This window comes from Hemitrygon akajei, chromosome 12, assembly GCF_048418815.1.
Source record: "Hemitrygon akajei chromosome 12, sHemAka1.3, whole genome shotgun sequence".
In the NCBI taxonomy this organism is placed as follows: domain Eukaryota; kingdom Metazoa; phylum Chordata; class Chondrichthyes; order Myliobatiformes; family Dasyatidae; genus Hemitrygon; species Hemitrygon akajei.
Genome location: NC_133135.1, coordinates 68,921,515 through 68,943,588, shown reverse-complemented (window position 1 = coordinate 68,943,588; position 22,074 = coordinate 68,921,515). Strand labels below are relative to the sequence as shown.

At 38.5% G+C, this 22,074-nt stretch overlaps 1 protein-coding gene across 1 annotated transcript in view; it reads left to right on the top strand.

Annotated features, from left to right (window-relative positions):
• Window positions 1-22,074, top strand: part of LOC140737176 (hippocampus abundant transcript 1 protein) — a 30,725-nt gene that overhangs the window by 3,495 nt on the left and 5,156 nt on the right. Inside the window, exons 2-9 of the mRNA XM_073063405.1 lie at window positions 2,725-2,820; window positions 4,349-4,411; window positions 5,122-5,249; window positions 9,064-9,178; window positions 15,462-15,680; window positions 16,333-16,446; window positions 17,503-17,574; window positions 18,855-18,967. Coding sequence (XP_072919506.1) covers window positions 2,725-2,820; window positions 4,349-4,411; window positions 5,122-5,249; window positions 9,064-9,178; window positions 15,462-15,680; window positions 16,333-16,446; window positions 17,503-17,574; window positions 18,855-18,967 — 920 coding nt within the window. The remainder of the gene's footprint in view (window positions 1-2,724; window positions 2,821-4,348; window positions 4,412-5,121; window positions 5,250-9,063; window positions 9,179-15,461; window positions 15,681-16,332; window positions 16,447-17,502; window positions 17,575-18,854; window positions 18,968-22,074) is intronic.

The following is a 22,074-nucleotide window of genomic DNA, read 5'->3' as shown; positions in this document are numbered from 1 at the left end:
AGACCGGAAGTAAAACCCCATAACCCGGAAGTAGAAATAATGTATAAACACCAGGGGTACCCACCTTTTTTTGCACTGCGGACCGGTTTAATATTGGTAATATTCTTGCGGACCGGCTGACGACGGGGGGGGGGGGGGGGGTGGATGTTAAACACAACCAGAATACAACGATACTCGAAGCAGGTTCCTTATGTCCAGTCTATTCCGCAATTTAGTTTTCGCGGCTCTCGGCACTTAGCTTCTGTCCCGCTTGCTCACGATTTTTTCTGCTGAAAAACTCAACAGAGTTGTCTTTAAGCACAGGGTGCTTGGACTCAGGGTACCAGAGCAGTTTTGAGGGCTTCATTGCCTCATTAGACAGACTCCGGGCCCGAACTCCAGCCTCCCACTGCCAGACGCCTTGGCTAGGTGCGGCTGGTCATGGGTGGGGTGAGAGGTCAAGGTCAGGGCCGGAGGTCCCCGTGCCAGGGCCATGGCGGTCGCAGTCCGGAGAGAGCGACTGACGGAGCAAGGAGGAATGCGATAGGGCGCCCCCCCGGTAGGATCTATTGGCCGACAAAAGTTTGTTTCAGTAGATCGCAGCGCGGTAGCTGCCCTGAATCTTGCGGAACCCTGAGCCCGAATTAGGTCGTCTGCGAATATTTTAGCACCGGGTTCCCCACGAACATCCGGTGTGCTAAACAGGTTTAGAGGCAGCATCGATCTGTCCACGCTCCAGGCCAGTAGCATTGGCACTTCCCGCCAGTCATGTGAAGCCAACCAGTGATCCCTTGTGCGAGGGTATCACTGCCTTTAGGTGACTGATGACCTTGTGTGGGTTCAAGTTTGACAGTGGCATGACAGGGAAGGAGGAAAAGTGCAGCTGACGCATATCGTTTCCTCGTGGCCCGGTGGTTGGGGACCACTGAATTACACTGTAGTGCAGGGGAGCTACGCGCATGCGCACTGGGCAGAAAGAACGGAACTAAAACCCCACAACCTGGAAACAATCTCTCAACAGTATTTGTGTATTTCTTTTTCTTTTTTTTTCTGGATCTACTGGGAAAGTCTCAAAGATCGACCAGTCAATTGCGATCGACGGGTTGGCGACCACTAAATTATACCAACCCTAGCAGACTCCTATTCATCAAATTGCCATCTATGAAATGCTACAAGTCCATCACCTCCAGAACTACTCATTTCCAAAGCTTCTATCCTGTAGCTAAACAGCTTCTCAACAAAACTCACTCGGGTCTAATACCTTAACTGTCCCTGCACAACATACATTAAATGGTCTTTCCTGCTCTCCTTCTTCTGATAATTAAGTAGTCTGTTCATATGTTCACATTTATTTAAGTTTGATTATTTATGTTTGCACTAATTGTTGATTTCTCATGTCTGTTTGCACTATTGTCTTGTAAATTGTTTGTTGCTATAGTGTTGTCTGTTATGGTATTTTCCTGTGTTTTATGTTTGGCACTAAATCACGATCAATTCTGGTAATGTTGGGTCATATTGGTAACAAAGGGTTTCTGATGACTGTAAGACAAAGCACATCTCCAATGCCATGTTTACGTTTACCAATGATACCACTATTGTTGGCTGAATCAAGCGTGGTGATGAATCAGCATATAGGAGAGAGATGGAAAATCTAGCTTGGTGGTGCCACAACAACAACCACTCACTCAATGTCAGCAAGACCAAGGAGATGATTATTGATTTCAGAATGAGGAAACCAGAGGTCCATGAGCCAGTCCTCATTTGGGGATCAGAGGTGGAGAGAGTCAGCAACTTTAAATTCCTCATTGTTATCATTTCAGAGGATCTGTTCTGGGTCCAGCACACAAGTGCCACTACAAAGAAAGCATGGCAGCGTCTCTACTTCCTTAGAAATTTGCAAAGATACAGCATGTCATCTAAAGCATTGACAAATCTCTATAGATGTGTGGTGGAGAGTATAGTTGACTGATTCCATCACAACCTGATATGGAAACACCAATGCCCTTATAGGAAAAAGCCTACAAAAAATAGTGGATACTGCTCTGTCTATCATGGGTAAAGGCCTGCATTGTCACAGGAAAGCAGCATCCATCATCAAGGACCCCCCACCATAGGTCATGCTCTTTTCTTGCTGTTGTCATCAGGAATAAGGTTCTGGACCCTCAAGACCTGTTCTACCAGGTACAGAAAGAGTTATTAACCCTCGACTGTTAGTCCCTTGAACCAGAGAGAATAACTTCACTCAAATACACTCGCCCCCCATCACTGAACTGGACTCACTTTCATGGACTCTTAAATCTCATTTTCTTGATATTTATTGGCTATTTATTTATTATTATTATTTTTTGTTCTCCTTTTTATATTTGCACAATGTGTTTTTTTACAGTTGGGTGTGGTCTTTCATTGATAAAATTGTGTTTCTTGTACTTACTGTGATTGCCTGCTAGAAAATGAATCTGAGGGTTGTTTATGGTGACACATGCACTTCGATAATAATTTTACTTTGAACTTTGATATGCTTCCAACCCGACCTTGTCTTGAGAAACACTGTAAGACATTGTGATATTTTGGTTGGTATCATTGATTTAACTCTGCATCCTTCCTATAAAAGAAAAAGACGCAAATGCATTCAGGAGGCTATTTTACTGATTGTTGTGCAGGTAGTTCCAAAGTTGCACATGGATTCCAATGATTTAATCAAAGGACTCATTTAAATGCTACAATATTTGTATTTTCTTATTGCAGCCTCAAGGAATAGGTGCACCAAGTGTATACCATGCTGTGATAGTAATATTTCTAGAGTTCTTTGCTTGGGGGCTTCTGACAGCACCAACACTTGTGGTAAGTTGTTATCTAAATTATATTGCCTTTGTTAATCAGAGTGAGATCTAAAATCAGAATCAGACATATTATCACTGGCAGATTGATGATTACTGTTGGTGTTGAATTAACTAGGCTGCAAAATGTGATTCTATATAAAATTGTATTTTTTAACTTCATCCTATACAAATATGATTTCAAATTGGAAAAAAATCATTTATTCCAAATATATTTCAATCAATTAAGGGATCTGAAAGGAGAAAGCATCCACTTGGAAAATATAGGATGAAGCTCTCCCATTGAAAGGCTGCATTGCTAGTCTATTTCAATACCAGTGGTTTTGTTCACATTGGGTTGTATTAATTAAGTACAATCTGTTCATGCAGTAAGTTGTGATGAGTTCTAATGTAAAATCAGAGTTCTAACTTCCATTTCCATGTTAGACTGGTTAACCCTCTTAGCTGGAATGACTGATATTTAATACATCTTTTCCATCAACATCCTCCTTGTCCTTATTTTTGTTTGATGTTTCTGTAGTCTTCCTAATTTGGACTGATTTATAGAATAAAAAGATAACCTTGAATGTGAAGAATAAATACTTAATGTCATGGGATTTTTTCTAATATTTTATTTAAAATTTCCTTCGAATACTGTTAAGTGTTTGAGTTATTTGAATTTTAAATTGTGTTCAAAGTGAGGGTATGATGAGATAAGGGAGCACCCTCCTCCCCATTTGAGATATTCTTTGTCTGTATCGAAGGCCCCAAGAAACTGCCAAGCTCTCTCTTTACCAACAAACCAAATTAGCTCATTTTTAAAATATGTTATCCACCAACCATCATGGGGCTGGTCCAAATTATATTGTTGGTGGGTGCTAAATTAGGGGTCCACAAATAAAACAAATTTTTGCAAATCCACTGTCTAGAGCAAAAAATATATCATCCAAATTTCCTGAATTGAAAGGCTAATATATAACCCTCTCTAAGCTCAAAAACATCCTTTGAAATAACTTCCAATTGGATTTCTCTCCTCTTAAATTGTTGAATTTACTTGATTATACTTCTTGACTAGCATAGTCAATGTGTTTGCATATCAGTTGTTTATGATTTTCAGTTGCATCTGAATTTCCAACTCCCATAGGTTGTTGATAATATAAGTTGTCATGTTGCTAACATGCAAGAAATAAAAACATAGATAATGAGTTATAGTTTAAAGGTCTGTTTTTCATTTACAAAAGTAATGTACCCAATCCATTCCCATAGTTGGGTTGTTAACTTAGCAAGTGAGCCCAAGACTTTAATGATGCATATTTTGTACTCAGCCAAAATGAAAAATAAAAGAATAAAGGTTGTTAACTATTTGAAAGATGGGATTTAGAACCTGTGTGATTCAAATTAATCTGCTGTAAATTTCAGATTTTATTACACTTGAAGATATAAAAATCTTATTTTTTTTGCAATGTTGATGAACAGGTCTGGTTGTTTACAAACTGGTGTTTGTTTAATAAGGTAACATTATGATGGACAGTTTATATTCTTATATTCTCTAGGTCTTGCGTGAAACATTTCCCAAACATACATTCTTGATGAATGGCTTAATCCAGGGTGTAAAGGTAAGACCGAAACCCTTGTAAATTTCTCAGGAATTTCATAAATGGTTCCTTTTATAGAAGGGTACTTTTAAAATCATAGTTGAGTTCTTGATTTTTGTTTTCTCAGTCCTAATTCATTTGGAGCTGGAAGCCACATATCAAAGTGAGAGACAGAAAAAAAAGAAACCTTGTTATGTCCTAATGTTAAGTGCATCAGGGCCGGTTGCTTCCTTTATTCCCTCCTCCTCTAGTGCCGTGTAAATTTTTGGAGAGGTAGGAAAAAGGCAGATAATCATTCGGTTGATAACAGAAAAAATGCTCAAAAGATTCATCTGTGGCACACTTGAGTGATAGATTTATTCATCCACTCACATAAACTACACCATATCTCTAAGAGTGCTTGTCCTTTTAAGGAATAGTTTGCTTTTGGGAGCTGGAAGGCTCACAATCCATCATGCTCCGTGTATGTGGCTCAGCTAGAAGTAGTTATCTTTAGCTGGAGGTTGAATCGCATTATTGGATTGCAGCTGCATAATAAATAAGTGTTCTTTTCCTTTGGTTAATATGAAATCAACAACTTTAATTATAGTTCTTTTATTTTTGTTGCAGTAATAATTTCAAGTATAGGGAAAAACTGTTAATGCAAAGTATTGTCAAAATTAATCTGTTTAATTTTCTGTGTAAATGAAATATAAATGAACATACTGATGCAAAGTTTCTTTTTTCTTCAGGGATTACTGTCATTTCTGAGTGCACCCTTAATAGGTGCACTTTCAGATGTGTGGGGGCGGAAGTCCTTTCTACTGCTGACTGTTTTTTTCACTTGTGCTCCTATTCCTTTGATGAAAATTAGTCCGTGGTAAGTTTATTTACATATGTGGTGAATGAAAAAGACAGACTTTGCAAACTTTTTTTTTTAAACTTTTTTTATTGTTTTCAAATAGTTACAGAATAAATGTGTATGAAAAAAAAATGTGTTACCCAGCCCCCCTCCCCTTAACCCCTCCCCCCTAGCATCCCTATTTAAAAAATAAGAAAGAAAAAAACAGGAATGCCTGGATATTGGAGGATCCCCACATGCTCCATGGAGTTCGTAATAACTTTAGTATATATATTTATTTCTTTCCCCAAGTAACCAATTATTTCATCTTCGGAGCACCTATATATTTAATCCTGTCTTTTGTAAATAAGGGCGCCAAATTTTCAAAAATGTTTCATATTTATCTCTTAAATTATAAGTAATTTTTTCAAGTGGAATACAGCCATAAATTTCGTTCTTCCAACGATCTATACTTAGATATGTATCTGATTTCCAAGTCACTGCAATAGCTTTTTTGGCTACTGCCAATGCAATTTTTATAAATTCTTTCTGATATTTATCCAATTTGGATATCGGTTTTATCCCTTCAATATTACCTAGTAAAAGTAATATTGGGTTGTGTGGAAGTTGTATTCCAATAATTTGTTCCAGTAAAACTCTTAAATTTGTCCAAAAAGGTTGAATTTTAGAGCAAGACCAAGTAGAATGTAAAAAAGTACCAATTTCTTGGTTACATCGGGAACACTGATCAGATAAATTTGGGTTTAATTTATTTATTTTTTGTGGTGTAATATATAGTTGATGTAAAAAATTGTATTGCACTAATCTTAATCGAACGTTTATTGTATTTGTCATACTCTCAAGACATAGTCTTGACCAGTTTTTTCCTTCAATTTTGATATTCAAATCACTTTCCCATTTTTGTCTTGACTTATGGACTCCTTGTTTAATTGCCTGTTTTTGAATCAAATTATACATACAAGAGATAAATTTTTTAATCTTTCCTTTTTGAATTAAAGTTTCTATTTCATTGGGTTTCGGTAGTAACATTGTTTGACCTAACTTTTCTCTTAAATAAGCCCTTAGTTGAAAGTAACAAAAAAGAGTGTTGTTTGATACTTTATATTTATTCTTTAATTGATCAAATGACATTAATATACCTCCTTCAAAACAATCTCCTATATATCTAATCCCTTTTTGAAACCAATTATATAAAAGTTGATTATCCATTGTAAAAGGAATAAGTCTATTTTGAATTAAAGATCTCTTTGCTAATAAGGATTTCTTTGTCTCATCGTCAACATTTATCTTATTCCATAAGTCAATCAAATGTTTTAATATAGGAGATTCTTTCTTTTCCCGTATCCATTTAGATTCCCATTTATATATAAAGTCTTCTGGTATGTTTTCTCCTATTTTATCTAGTTCTATTCTGATCCATGCCGGTTTATCTTTCTCAAAAAAAGATGCAATAAATCTAAGTTGATTTGCTTTATAATAATTCTTAAAATTTGGAAGTTGTAACCCTCCTAGCTCAAATTTCCATGTCAATTTTTCCAACGATATTCTTGACATCTTACCTTTCCAAAGAAACTTCCTCACATATTTATTCAGCTCTTGAAAAAACTTCTGGGGTAATTGTATTGGTAGTGATTGAAATAAGTATTGTAATCTAGGGAATATATTCATTTTTATGGTATTTACTCTACCTACTAATGTTATTGGTAATACCATCCATTTATCAAGATCTTCTTGAATTTTTTTCAATAGTGGTAAATAATTTAATTTGTATATGTTCTTTATATCATTATCAACTCTTATACCTAAATATTTTATACCATTTGCCGGCCATCTAAATTGGGTTATTGATCGACATTGATTATAGTCTCCTTTAGTAAGAGGTAAAATTTCACTTTTATCCCAATTTATTTTGTAACCTGATACTTTCCCATATTCTTCTAATCTATAGGATAATTTACGCAACGATTGCAATGGGTTTGTTAGATAAAGCAGAACATCATCAGCAAATAAGTTAATCTTGTATTCTTCCTGGTTAACTCTAAAACCCTTAATGTCTGGGTCCATTCTAATCAATTCGGCTAATGGCTCTATCGCCAACACAAATAAAGCAGGTGATAATGGACAACCTTGCCTAGTTGACCTTGTTAACTGAAATGGTGTTGAAATTTGACCATTTGTCACTACTTTAGCTTTGGGATTAGTATTTAAGGTTTTAATCCATTTCATAAAAGATACTCCTAATCCGTATTTTTCCAATAACCTTAAATAAAAAATCCCACTCCAATCTATCAAATGCTTTTTCTGCATCTAAAGCAACTGCCACGCTCATTTCCTCCCTCTTCTGTGCTAAATGAATTATACTAAATAAGCGAGTTACATTATCTGCTGATTGTCTATTTTTAATAAATCCTGTTTGATCCATATGTACTAATTTTGGTAAGCATTTAGATAATCTATTAGATAAGATTTTTGCTATTTTATAATCAGTATTTAATAAAGAAATCGGTCTATATGATGATGGCTTTAAAGGATCTCTATCTTTTTTTGGCAATACTATTAAAATGGCTGTCGAAAAAGATTCTGAAAGTTTATGCGTTCTTTCTGCTTGGTGTATTAACTCCATAAGAGGAGGAATTAATAAATCTTTAAACTTTTTATAGAATTCAGGCGGAAAACCATCTTCTCCTGGAGATTTATTACTTTGAAGTGATCCTAGGGCTTCTTCGACCTCTTTCAATGTAAAAGGCATATCTAATCCCTTCTGTTCTTCCGTATTTAATTTTGGAAGAGTTATTTGTGATAGAAACCTTTCTATCTTGACATTGTCATTTTGTGATTCTGATTTATACAACTCAAGAGTAAAAATTCTTAAAAGCTTCATTAATTTCTAAAGGTTTATAAGTAATTTTATTTACTAGACTTTGCAAACTTGACTCTCCAGAAAGGCAAGGATGGAAGGTCCTTAGTACTAGAACTACCTGCAAGTTCACTATAAGCAACATACTCAACTGACTTTAAAATTTATCAGTCAGTCTAAATTTTGAAGTTCCCGAGCCAAAGGCAGTTCAGGATTGCCTTTGTCAGATAGACTTCAATGGTTTCTTATCATTTTGGACAATTATGGTTTGGGAAATAAAAACCATACACACTGTTTCTAAACCTCCTCTAGTTCTTGTCTCATCCAACCTCAGTGGAAAAAGCCTGCTTGCAATTATCATATCCATACCCCTCATAATTTTATATACCCCTCATTCTCCTACATTCCAGAGAATAAAGTCCTAACCTATTTAACCTTTCCCAATAACTCAGGTCCTGACAACATCCTTATGCATTTTCTCTGTACTCTTTCAATCTTACCAATATCTTTCCTGTAGGTAGGTAACCAGAACTGCACACAATACTCCAAATTAGGCCTAACTAATGTCCTATACAACTTCAACATAACATCTCAACTCCTGTTCTCAATGGTTTGATTTTTGAAGGACAATGTGCCAAAAGTTCTCTTTACAAATCTATCTACCTGTGAAGCCACTTTTAAGAAATTATGGTTCTGTATTCCCAGATCTCTGTTTACCACACTCCTCAGTACCCTACTGTTCACTGTGTAAGTCCTATGGTGGTCTTTCTTCCCAAAGTGCACCTCCTCACATTGTCTGGATTAAATTCCATCTGTCATTCTTCATTCCGTTTTTCCAGCTGTTCAAGTTTCTACTTAATTATTTGATGGTCTTTCTCGTCTAGTAGACCCCAATCTTGGTATCTTCCACAAATGTGTTATGACTTTCTTTTAAATTTCTTCTGATATCAATACTCTCATTTTTTTTCCCCTTAGGTGGTATTTTGCAGTTATCTCTGTGTCTGGAGTGTTTGCTGTAACCTTCTCTGTAGTATTTGCTTATGTAGCTGACATAACACAGGAACATGAAAGAAGTATGGCCTATGGATTGGTAAATGTATTTTTTTTATTATACATTGTTATCCAGACTAATTTAATTGGGCACACAGAGGAAAATTATTTAATGGAAAATATGAAAATCCTATTTAGAATATTAGTAACTCTGATAACTTCTGTTAGTGTGGCACAGTGTTTTTAGTTGAATTACTCATTGTGTTGCACAGGATATGGTTACATATTATTTTTCTTTCTCCAACACTAGATAAAATGCTACTTTTACTTTTAACTCAAAATCAGAATCAAGTTTATCATCACCGGCATATGATGTGAAACTTGTTAACTAAGTAGCAGTTCTATGCAATACATAAGCTAGCAAAGAGAGAGAGAGAGAAAGAAATTAATAATAAATAAAATAAAACATAATAAATAAACAAGTAAATCATTTATATATATATTGAATAGATTTTAAAATGTGCAAAAGCAGAAATACTGTATTTTTTTTAAAAGTGAGGTAGTGTCCAAAGCTTCAATGTCCATTTAGGAATCAGATGGCAGAGGGAAAGAAGATGTTACTGAATCACTGAGTGTGTGCCTTCAGGCTTCTATATCTCCTATCTGATGGTAACAGTGAGAAAAGGGAATGCCGTGAATGCTAGAGGTCATTAATAATGGACACTGCCTTTCTGAGACACCACTCCCTAAAGATGTCCTGGGTACTTTGTAGGCTAGTGCCCAAGATGGAGCTGACTAGATTTACAACCCTCTGCAGCTTCTTTCAGTCCTGTGCAGTAGCCCCTCTATACCAGACAGTGATACAGCCCATCAGAATGCCCTCCACGGTACATCTCTAGAAGTTTTTGAGTGTATTTGTTGACATGCCAAATCTCTTCAAACTCCTAATAAACTATAGCCGCTGTCTTGACCTCTTTAGAACTACATTGATATGTTGGGACCATGTTAGATCCTCAGAGGTATTGACACCCAGGAATTTGAAACTGCTTACTCTCTCCACTTCTGATTTTTCTATGAGGATTGGTATGTGCTCCTTCGTCTTATCCTTCCTGAAGTCTACAGTCAGCTCTTTCATCTTACTGACGTTGAGTGCCAGGTTGTTGCTGCGGCACCATTCCACTAGTTGGCATATCTCACTCCTGTACGCCCTCTTGTCACCACCTGAGATTCTACCAACAAATGGTTGTATCGTCAGCAAACTTATAGATGGTATTTGAGGTATGGCTAGCCACACAGTCGTGTGTATACAGAGAGTAGAGCAGTGGGCTAAGCACACACCCCTGAGGTGCGCCAGTGTTGATCGTCAGCGAGGAGGATATGTTATCACCAATCCGCAGACTGTGGTCTTCTGGTTAGGAAGTTGAGGATCCAATTGCAGAGGGAGATACAGAGGCCCAGGTTCTGCATCTTCTCCATCGGGATTGTGGGAATGATGGTATTAAATGCTGAGCTATAGTCAATGAACAGCATCCTGATGTAGGTGTCTGCGTCGTCCAGGTGGTCTAAAGCTGTGTGAAGAGCCATTGAGATCTGTCTGCTGTTGACCTGTTGTGGCGATAGGCAAATTGCAATGGGTCCAGGTTCTTGCTGAAGCAGGACTTCAGTCTAGTCATGACCAGCCTCTCAAAGCATTTCATAGCTGTCGATGTGAGTGCTACCAGGCAATTGTCATTAAGGCAGCTCACATTATTCTTCTTAGGCACTGGTATAATTGTTACCTTTTTGAAGCAAGTGGGAACTTTTGCCCGTAGCAGTGAGAGGTTGAAAATGTCCTTGAATACTCCCACTAATTGTTTGGCACAGATTTTCAGAGCCTTACCAGGTACTCCATTGGGACCTTCTGCCTTGTTAGGGTTCACTCTCTTTAAAGTCAGTCTAACATTGGCCTCTGAGACGGAGATCATAGGGTCATCAGGTACAGCAGGGATCTTCACAGCTGTAGTTGTGTTCTCCCTTTCAAAGCGTGCGTAGAAGACATTGAGTTCATCTGCTAGTGAAGCATCACTGCCATTCACATTATTGGGTTTCGCTTTGTAGGAAGTAATGTCTTGCATACCCTGCCAGAGTTGCCATGCATCTGATACCGTCTCCAACCTTGTTTGAAATTGTCTCTTCGCCCTTGAAATAGCCCTCCACAAATCATACCTGATTTTCTGGTACAGGTCTGGGTTGCCAGACTTAAATGCCACAGACCTAGCCTTTAGCAGACAACGTATCTCCTGGTTCATCCACGGCTTTTGGTTTGGGAATATACATTAAATCTCATCCACATAGGTTTTAATGAAGTTGGTAACAACTGCAGCATACTCATCCAGATTCAAAGATGAGTCACTGAGTACAGTCCAGTCCACCGATTCAAAGCAGTCCTGTAGGCGCTCCTGTGCTTCCCTTGTCAACCTTCTTGGTGCTCACTGCTGGTGCTGCAGACATCAGTCTCTGCCTATACTCAAGCAGTAGAAGTACAGCTAGGTGATCAGACTTCCCGAACTGAGGGTGTGGAATAGTACAGTAGGCTTTCTTGATGGTGGTGTAGCAATAGTCCAGTGTGGTGTTACCTTTGGTATTGCAAGTGATCTGTTGATGGTAATTGCTTAGTGATTTTTTTTCGGACTGGCCTTGTTAAAATCTCTCAAAATGATTGTGAAGGTGTTAGGGTGCGCTATTTCGTGCATGTTGATCTCATTGCCCAGATCATCTGAAGCCTGCTTTACATTGGCCTGACGTGGAATGTAAACTGCTATCAGAATGACTACAAAGAACTCCTGTGGTAGGTAAAAAGGACGACACTTTACTGCTAGATAATCCAGGTCTGGTGAGCAGAATTGGGAATAGCACTGATATATTTGTGCACCAAGAACAGTTGATCATGAGGCTTACTCCTCCACTTCTGCGTTTAAGAGACTCTATAGATCTATCCTGATGGTGTATAATAAACCTGTCGATCTGAATTGCTGCGTCCGGTATGGAAGGGGTTAACCGGGATTCCGTGAAACAAAGAACACACGCGGTCCTAACGTCCCTCTGATTCAGCACCCTTGCTCTGAGATCGTCGATTTTATTCACCAGAAACAGCACGTTCGCCAGCAAGACAGTCAGTATAGGGAATTTAAAACCCTGTTTCCTTAAACACACTTGTAATCCTGATCTATGCCCACGCTTCCTCCGAGGTGTCCTCCGTGGGCTCTTCCGACCAGAGACTGTTGTTTCCATCAGTTTTAAGCAGCAATAATTCATTTAAGTGCATTAAAACGTCTTTGTTGACTATACTGACCTTGGAAGCAGTTGTGCTTTTTAGTTGTAACAGGCTGAAACAGGAATATTTAATCGTATCCATTGAGAGTACTGCTGCTAACTATCACTCCTTTTCCTTGAGTTACACTTGTCTTAAAAGCCGTGCTTTTTCCCTTCCTCCATATGTTCCTTTGAATAGCTAAAGCAAGCTTAGCCTTTCCCACAACAAAAATAGCCACCCTGAGATTGAAGATTTGACATCCCCTTTGATTGGGTCTATCATGTGTTATTTCTGCTCTCTTCCCACTTCCATCCTTGTAAACTGTAACCTTCTTGTATGCAACATTACAGCCCATCAGATTGTTCAGTTGTTTAATTCTAAGGATTTCTTATTTAATTCTGCATGTCCTTATCTATCAGGTCATGGGTTTATCATATTTATCTATTGGTGGATTTTTAGCCACTCCCATAATGCCATCTATGGCATTAATTTTGACCTCCTTTTCCCATTCACAGGTTTCTAGATGCTTAACTTTCCACTATCCGTTTTAACACTACCCACTTTGGATATGTACAGTTTCTTGCAGGTAAACATAAATAAACTCATCTCCAAACTCATTGACCTCTAATTCTGCACCACTTCCTCTACATCTGGATCCTTGACTTCCTGATCAACGGAATGCAATTAATAAACGTGCAAGAGCACCTCCTCAAGAATTACCCTCAACACTCTGCAAGGCTGCACCTTCAGCCCCACACTATATTCTCTGTACATTCAGGACTGTTCATATTCCAGTCACAAACAGGAGAAAATCTGTAGATGCTGGAAATCCAAGCAAAGCACACAAAATGCTGGAGGAACTCAGCAGGTCAGGCAGCATCTATGGAAAAGGGTACAGATAACATTTTGGACTGAGATTCTTTGGCAAAACTGGCAGGAAAAAAATGAGTGAGTTGGAAGGGGAGGAAGAAACACAAGCTGATAGATGAAACTGAGAGGGGCAGGGGTTGAAGTAAAGAGCTGGGAAGTTGAATGGTGAAAGAGATACAGGGCTGGAGAAGGGGGGAATATAATAGAAGAGGTGATGGGCAGGCAAGGAGATAAGGTGAGAGCTATTCCCTATCCCCTTTTCTCTCTCTCACCTTATCTCCTTGCCTGCCCATTGTGTTTCACCTTATGTTTCTTCCTCCCCTTCCCCCACCTTCAAACACTTGACTCCTCATCGTTTTTACCCCAGCCCTGCTGAAAGATCTCGGCCTGAAACATCGACTGTACTCTTTTCCATGGATGCTGCTTGGCCTGTTGAGTTCCTCCAGCATTTTGTGTGTTTTTCTTGGTCATATTCCAACTCTATTTATGATAACAGATAATACGACCGTTGTGGTTTAGATCTCAAATAGTGACAAGACAGAGTACAGGAGAGAGATAACAGAGTCTAGTCACTTTGTGTCAAGTAAACTATCTTTTTTGCAAGGCCAGCAAAACAATATACTGGTTATTTATTTAAGGAAACAGACGGAGTACACTTCTACGTGTCTGTTAATAGTGCTGAGGTTGAGATGGGTGAGAGCTTCAAATTCCTCAGTGCAAATATCACCATTAATTTGTCCTGGTCCAATTATGGGATGCTGAAGTCAAAAAAGCACACCAACACCTCTTCTTCCTGAGAAGGCTAAAGAAATTCAGCATGTCTGCAATGATTCTTGCCAAATTTTATAGATGTGCTATAGAAAGCATTCTCTTTGGTTGCATAACTTATGTGCCTAAAGTTGCAAGAAACTGTAGAGGTGTAAACCAGCTCAGTCCATCACACAAACCAACCTGTCTTTCATGTCAGGCAGAAGATATACGAAAACCTGAGAGAATGAACCACCAAACTCAAGAGCAGCTTCTATCCCACTGTTACCAGATTCATGAACAGGCCTCTCATTGAGTTATTATAATGTATGCATTTTATTTCAATCCCTGCAGTGCACTTTCTCTGTAACTGCAACGCTGTATTCTGCATTCTGTTTTCCTTTTACTACCTCAGAGTAATTATCTATAACATGATCTGTTTGGATGGCACAGAAACCAAAAACTTTTCAAAGGTACATTTAATGTCAGAGAAATATATACAATATACATCCTGAAATACTTCATAATCATCCACGAAAACAGAGGAGTGCATCCAAAGAATGAATGACAGGTAAATGTTAGAACCCCAAAGTTCCCCACAGCTCCCCCTCCCACACGTAAGCAGCAGCAAAGCAACAATCACCCCTCCCCACCTGCAAAAATTAGCATAAGCACTAAAGCATCAGCAAAGACAGACTTGCAGTACCCCAAAGACTACTTGTTCACCCGGTATTCGACATACCACAGGCTCGCTCTCTCCTTAATAAGGGAGGAAGAGGTGTCTCCACAGTGAGAGGGGAGACATAACAAACAACTTGCTGATTTACAATGTTAAAAGTCAATTGCATCGCTTTTTCTGAGCTCTGTGCCCATAGAACTCGGGTCTCTGGGCACACAACCAGCAGTCAGCTCACTGCTTTCAATCTTCCGTCTCCCATGACACACCGGATTCCTGCAAAGACACCGACCTTCGGTCCGCCTGTCTCCAGGGCCACGAGATCCTAGAACTCTGAAGGCAAGCTAATCTCCTAGGTTGCATGTATCCTGATAAATGTGACACTAATAAGCCAATACCAATACCATTGAGAAGACTGAAACAGACTCTGTCCTCTCACACTCAACTGCATTCTCAGCCTGGAGTGCTGGCTCAAATAGTTCATAAGATTAGCATCCCTTTTGTTCAAGTAACTAATCTTGTATTTCTATTATACATGGAAGAAATATACATATTAAGTTGGATAATGTCTTATAATTTTCTTAAAAGAGAAGCAGTGACTTTGTTTATTTCTACCTAATAATTGAATAAGGGCAAGTGAATTCATCTTATAATTGCTATATTTTGAGACTAATGAGTTTTATTAAAAGCCCCACTTCAGTTCAGTAGCTCATTTGGAGATTTCTACATGTTATCCTTCTCTTGTGATAAATTAGCTTTTTGTATTGCACTAACTATTCCAATCTTTATTATTTCCAGGTTTCAGCTACATTTGCTGCAAGTTTGGTTACTAGCCCAGCCATTGGTGCATATCTTGGTGGAATTTATGGGGACAATCTTGTGGTTATTCTTGCCACAGCTATTGCTTTGCTAGATATTTGTTTCATATTGGTGGCTGTACCAGAATCTCTTCCTGTAAAAATGCGGCCTGCATCTTGGGAAGCGCCCATCTCATGGGAGCAAGCTGATCCATTTGCTGTAAGTGGAACAATGTACATTGTATTAGAAATACTGTGGATTTTTTGAATGCACCTTTATGTTGAGAACGTACAGCACTGTGGAAAAGTCTTAGGCGCAGGTAAAAAAAAAATTGGGTAATGAAAAGAGCAGTAAACAGTAAAAAAACTAAATCAAATTAATGCACTTAAAACTGCAGCAGTTCTCTTAAGTACCCTGTCATGTAGTTTTATAAGCAAATCGGCTGTTAGTTTGTTTCGAAAACTTGCCACGGTCTTCTGCAGACTTTGGCTCTCTCGCTTGCTTTCTGTAGGTAATCCCAGACAGCCTCGATGATATTGAAATCAGGGCTCTGTTGAAGGCCATGGCATCCGAAGCTATATAAAAAAATCTAGGGTGCACAGTACTGTAACTTTACCTAATTTAAAATTTTAAAAGGTTTCTTGATTGCAGCCAGTTTGTAAATGCAACTTTAAAACACTTCAGTTTACATATTGAACTATTTGTTACACTTTTCTTACTTAACTGTTGAGCACCTGCTCAAAATTATAAATTTAAGTAATGCTTGCTTGATCATTTTGAGCTTTTTTAGTTTATTTGATAATAGATATATTCAAAATGTGGAAAGCTAGCAAAGGTTGAAATTAATGCCTATGATTTTTTTTTATCCTAGTCACTCAAGAAAGTTGGCCAAGATTCAACAGTTCTTCTTATCTGTATTACAGTTTTCCTCTCCTATCTGCCAGAAGCAGGGCAGTATTCCAGTTTTTTTCTTTACCTCAAACAGGTACGAATAACATTTTAAAAATCTAATAGCCTGTAGAAATTCCAGAAATCATTGATTGAACATTAATAATGATGTTCTAAAGCTAATTTGAGCATTGGTATGTATTTCACACTATTATTTTTAGTGGGACCCTGCAGTACAACTCAAAAGACCAAACTTACACTCAACTGTGATACCATTTGACAACTTCTACTATAATATTTAAAATAGGTTGATTCTTTAAATAACATTTACTGCATGTTACATAAACAGTGTATAACATAGCACAGTGTATTCACTTCTCACTTTGTGGTCTCTAACTTGTAGAGGAGAGCACAAAGATGGAGGGAGCACTTTGTGTAACATTTCCTTTCAGTCCCAACCTTCACTCTGAATGTCCATCATTTGTCATTTTAACTGACAATCCCAATCCCAAGCCCATCCTAACCCTTGTTAACCTTCATTTTAATGAAATTGGAGCATCATCACCTCACCATTCATCAAAGCACCATACAGCCTTTTAGATCTTAAGTTCATCATTTTCAAATAATTTCCAGAATCTACAGTATTTTTAAATAATCAAAGAAATGATTTGGCTTCTTGTTATATTTTCTTGGGTGATTTTTAAAATTTTATTGTTACCATTCTCATTGTCCTTGTACTATCCTTTATTTTGTCAATTAAACTCTCTTGTGAGCTACCCTCAGAGTTTCCTTTGTAAACTTCTCTATTTCTTTCTTTCTCTGTAATTTAAACCCTGTGTTTAAATCACTTCCCATAAACCTTAAATGCTAATACTCTCTGCAGATGTCTGTTGAATGTTTTTATTTAACTTTCCAGCATTCATACTGTTTTGCTTTTGAACTAAGATTTAGTATTTTTCAAATAGTGTTGGTCATTGTCTTGTGCTGTTGTGTTCAGCTAACTAGTTGGACCTACTTTTGTTATCATTTTACACAAATTCTACAAGGTAATAATCATATCAATTAGAAGTTGTATGAAATGATAAGCTGATATAGCATTAGGATTATTAAATTAAAAAAAAACATTATTCCTAACACTTTCTTGTTCTGTTAGGTGATGAGATTTTCAGCAGAAAGTGTCACTGTGTTTATAGCTGTCCTTGGAATTCTCTCTATAATTGCACAAGTAAGTATCCAGTTAGCCCTTGTGTAACAATTAAGAATATCCCCCCCCTTCCTATTTCCCCTTTCCCTACCAATGAAATTAAAATTTACTTGCCACAACATCACATGCACATAGTGTCATATAAGTAGCATTCACAAGGAAGACAAATTTTGACAAGAAAACACAATTAGAACAAAAAGACAAATTCCATTTCAGAGCAAATTGATCGTAGTATTCTGCTGATTGATACAAGAACTGCGTGGTTGAAGGGAGGTAGCTGTTCTTCAAGCTGGTGTTGTGGGACTTCAGGCTTTTGTACTTTCTGTCTGATAGTAGCTGTGAGAAGATGGCAGAGCTGGGATGGTGGGGTTCTAACAATGGAGGGGAAGGAGGTGCGTGTGATACATTTCGCGGAATCTACCACACTCTGCAACTTCTTAGGTTCCTGTACTTTCACATTGCCATACTAGACCATGATATCACCTGTCAGGATGCTTTCAACAGTACAATCCGCAGAAATATATTAAAATGTTCTCTTACAAGCCAAACCACCTTTTAATAAAAAGTAAAGACACTGGCATGATTTCCTTATGATTGCATCTATGTGTTGGGCCCAGGAAAGGTCATCCAGTTTGTTAATACCCAGGAATTTAAACCTGCTGACTCTGTTGTGCCAATCCTCCAATGTAAACTAGTGCATGTTCACCCACTTTCCCCTTCTTCAATTCAATAATCAGCTCTTTAGTTTTACTGATGTCGTGCAAAGGTTGTTGTTGCGGCGCCACTGATACAGGTGTCCTGTTTCATTCTGGTAGGCTGCCTTATCAGCACCTAAGCTTGTGGCCTTTGGCCTTATATAGCCTAAAGATCATTTGGTATTGAAGTTTTCAATATGCCATATAAGCCATTCAAAATGAATCCAATCTCTTGTCCATTAAATATAATAGTAAACCCTTATTTTCCAATCTCCCATGCTATAACTGGTACACTTCAAGATACTTGTCAAATCACTGTTTTGTGTAACTCCATTCTTGTCTGCTGCAGCCATGCATTCCTACATGCATGTTCAATTCTTGCACAGGAATACTTGTTTTATTACTCTTCGCTACCATCAATGGCCTTATTTCAGTCCCTGTTCCTCTCTATTGCCACTTTCAAATCATCAACAATTACTTTCAGCAACCTCCTTGCCCCAACCCATATTTCACTTAACCACTTCCCACTTCTGAATTTTTTATATTTTCCTTTATGTGAGAAAGCACTAAAGAAAAAAATTTACTAAAACTGTTGACATTTTTCAGACAGCAGTTCTGAGTTTACTGATGCGATCGATTGGAAACAAGAATGCTATTCTGCTTGGTTTAGTATTCCAGATGTTGCAGTTGGCCTGGTATGGACTTGGCTATGAACCGTGGTATGTAGTTTAATCTTTTCTTTTGGAAATGTAGTCTTTAATAGGATCTTTAGTGGTGTTGGGAATATCCCATTATTTTTGCATCACAGTAATAAGATGCAATTGGGAGAAGCACGGGCATAGCTAAAAATTGACATACCATCCTGTTAAGCTACAGCATTGGCTTGCATGCTTGTTAAACAAAATGCAAAAAAAAAGAAATTTATATAATCCCACAACTAATAGATCAAAGCGAAGCTCTGCAGTACTATTATTATTGTAGATAATGTTTTCTTCCATTCTCAGTGAGGGCTGGCTTAGTATGCAAGTGCTAAAGAAAACACAGAACCATTCGTAGCCATATTGTAGCTAAGTGGGATCAGATTTATTAGTATTGTCATATATGATATGAAATTTGTTGTTCTGTGGTAGCAGTACTCTACAAAGGCAAATTATAATAAACTGCAAAAATAAATAGTGTAAAAAGATAGGAATATTGAGATTGTTTTCATGGACTCAGAAATCTGTTTGCAGAGAGGAAGAAACAGCCCTAAATCACTGAATGTGTGTCTTAAGGCTCCTGTAGCTTCTCTCAGTGGTAGTAATGAGAAGAGCACATGTCCCAGATGGTGAGGGTTATTGATGATGAGATACCATTTTCTTGCCTCTTGAATATCTCCTTGATGGTGAGGAAAGTTGCACCGGGTGATGGAACTGACTGTGCCTTTCACCATTTGTAGTGTCTTGCAGTCAGGTGCATTGGAGGCTCCATACCAGGCAGTGGTGCCACCAGTGAGAATGCTCTTCATTGTACATCTGTAGAAATTTGTAAGAGTCTTTGATGACGTACCAACTGTCAAATTCCTAACTAAGTACAGCCACTAGCGTGCCTTCTTCATGATTGCATCAATCTGTTGGGCCCAGGTTAGATCTTCTAAGCTGTTGCCACTCAGGAACATGAAACTGCTGATTCCTCATTGAGGACTGTTTTGTATTCTCTTTCTTGACTTCCTCTTCCTGAAGTCCAAAATCAGTTTCTTGGTTTTGCTGAAGTTGAATGCAAGGACATTGTTACACAACTCTGCCTGCGTATTTAATACTTCTGTACCCCTCCTCAGCATCTTCTGAGGTTCTGTCATCAACAGCGGTGTCATCTGCAGATTTATGGAGGGAATTTGAGCTGTGCTTAGCCACACAGCCGAGTGTAGAGAGTGAAGCAGTGGGCTAAGCACACACCGTTGAGGTGCTCCTGTGTTAATTGCCAGCGAAGAGGACATGTTATTAGCAATCTGCACTAGTCTTTCAAAAAGGAAGTCACAGATCCAGTTGTAAAGGGAGGTACAGATTTTGAAGTTTGTGATTGGTACTGAGGTCATGGTGTTGAACTCTAATCTGTGATCGATAACCAGTAGTGTCAGTGACATGTTTTGCAGTTGTCTAGGTGTTCCAAAGCAGAGTGGAGAGCCACTGACATTATCTGTTGTACATCTGTTGTGGTGGTAAGTGAATTGCAGTAGGTCTAGGTCCAGGTCCTTGTCAAGTCAGGAGTTAATTGTAGCCATAATAGGCTCGCCCTGCTCCTTTTGGGCATTGTTAGGATTGCTGTCCTTTTGAAGTAGGAGGGAACCTCAGACTGCAACAATGGCAAGTTGAAAATGTCGTCGAGCACTGCAACCAGTTGGTTGCCACAGGTTTTCAGTCCCTGGCAAGGTAGATTGATGGGTCCTGACACCTCATGAGGCTTCACCTTCCTGAAGGATATTCAGACACTGGCCTCAGATAGAGATTTGATCATCACTGGATGTTGTGGGGATTCACAAAGTGTAGTGTTAAATTCCCTTTCATAGAAAGGTATTGAGCTCTTCAGGGAGTGAAGTTTAACTGCCATTTATGCTGATCAGTTTTAACTTTAGGAAGTAATGGTTTGCAAGCCCTGTCACAGCTGTCATGAATTCAATTATGTTCCTCGTTTCACTTGGAATTGCCTTTTCATTCTGATGATGGGCTTCTACAGGTCATACCAGAACCTCAGTCTTGGCTTCCTTCCTTCTGAGATTCCTACCATTGCAGAAACTAGTCATTAGTCTATCAGTTAGGGACATTATGACAGCTGTGGCATGATTTACATGCCTTTATTTACTATGAGGTGAAATCCAACAGCACAGTTCATCCCTAGTGAAATCAAAGACTTAGTGAATTTGACTCAGAAAAGGCTTTGGGCCCAGACAGTACCCAAATTTCTGCTCTAGAGCCTCTATGCAGGCATTTCCAGTGCATTAATTAAAAGACTGCCCAGGTATATTTTGTTCACAAAAGTAATCAAATCAGCTAAGTATTGTGCAGTCTTTTCCCAATCAGCAGTAAAACAACAGTGCTATCCAGTGGAACCTATGAACTTTATTTGCATACCGATGGTTGAGTTTTACCAGAAACACTTGGCTGCAGATCTCAGTTCAGCTTTGAACTAAGAATCAGATTAGGATGACTGCCTTCCCAATAAGGTAGCAAATGACACAGAGTGGAGCATCTAGGAGCCCTGGTAAAAATGAACATTACTGGGGTGAGAGGAAATGCTCCAGTGGTTGGAGACAAATTTTGCACAAAAGTAATTGGCGGTGATTGTGGAGATTCTAGCAGTGTTATCGATTTAAGGTTCAGGTTTAATTGTCATTCAGTCAAATGAAACGTTCTTCTGGGACCAAAGTGCAAAACGTAGTATATACAGTCACATACAGCACACAGTACATATGGTTATGGTAGCACATACGGTCACAAAATATTTGAACAAGTCTGTGAGTGGCATGGCCTGAAGAATAATTGGGCATGACATGTTGTCCTGGAGTCATGTTTCTACAAGAACAAGCACATAGCAGTTCCTTATCTTATGGTAGGTCAGCCACAGATGAAGGTTTCAAAGGTACATTTAATGTCAGAGAAATGTATACAATATACATCCTGAAATGCTTTTTCTTCGCAACCATCCACAAAAACAGAGAAGTATCCCCAAAGAATGAATGACAGTTAAATGTTAAAACCCCAAAGTCCCCCTAAGCTCCCCTCCCTCCCGCGCAAAAGCGGCAGCAAGCAACAATCCCCCCTCTCCCTAAACAAAGCATCGGCACCCGCCA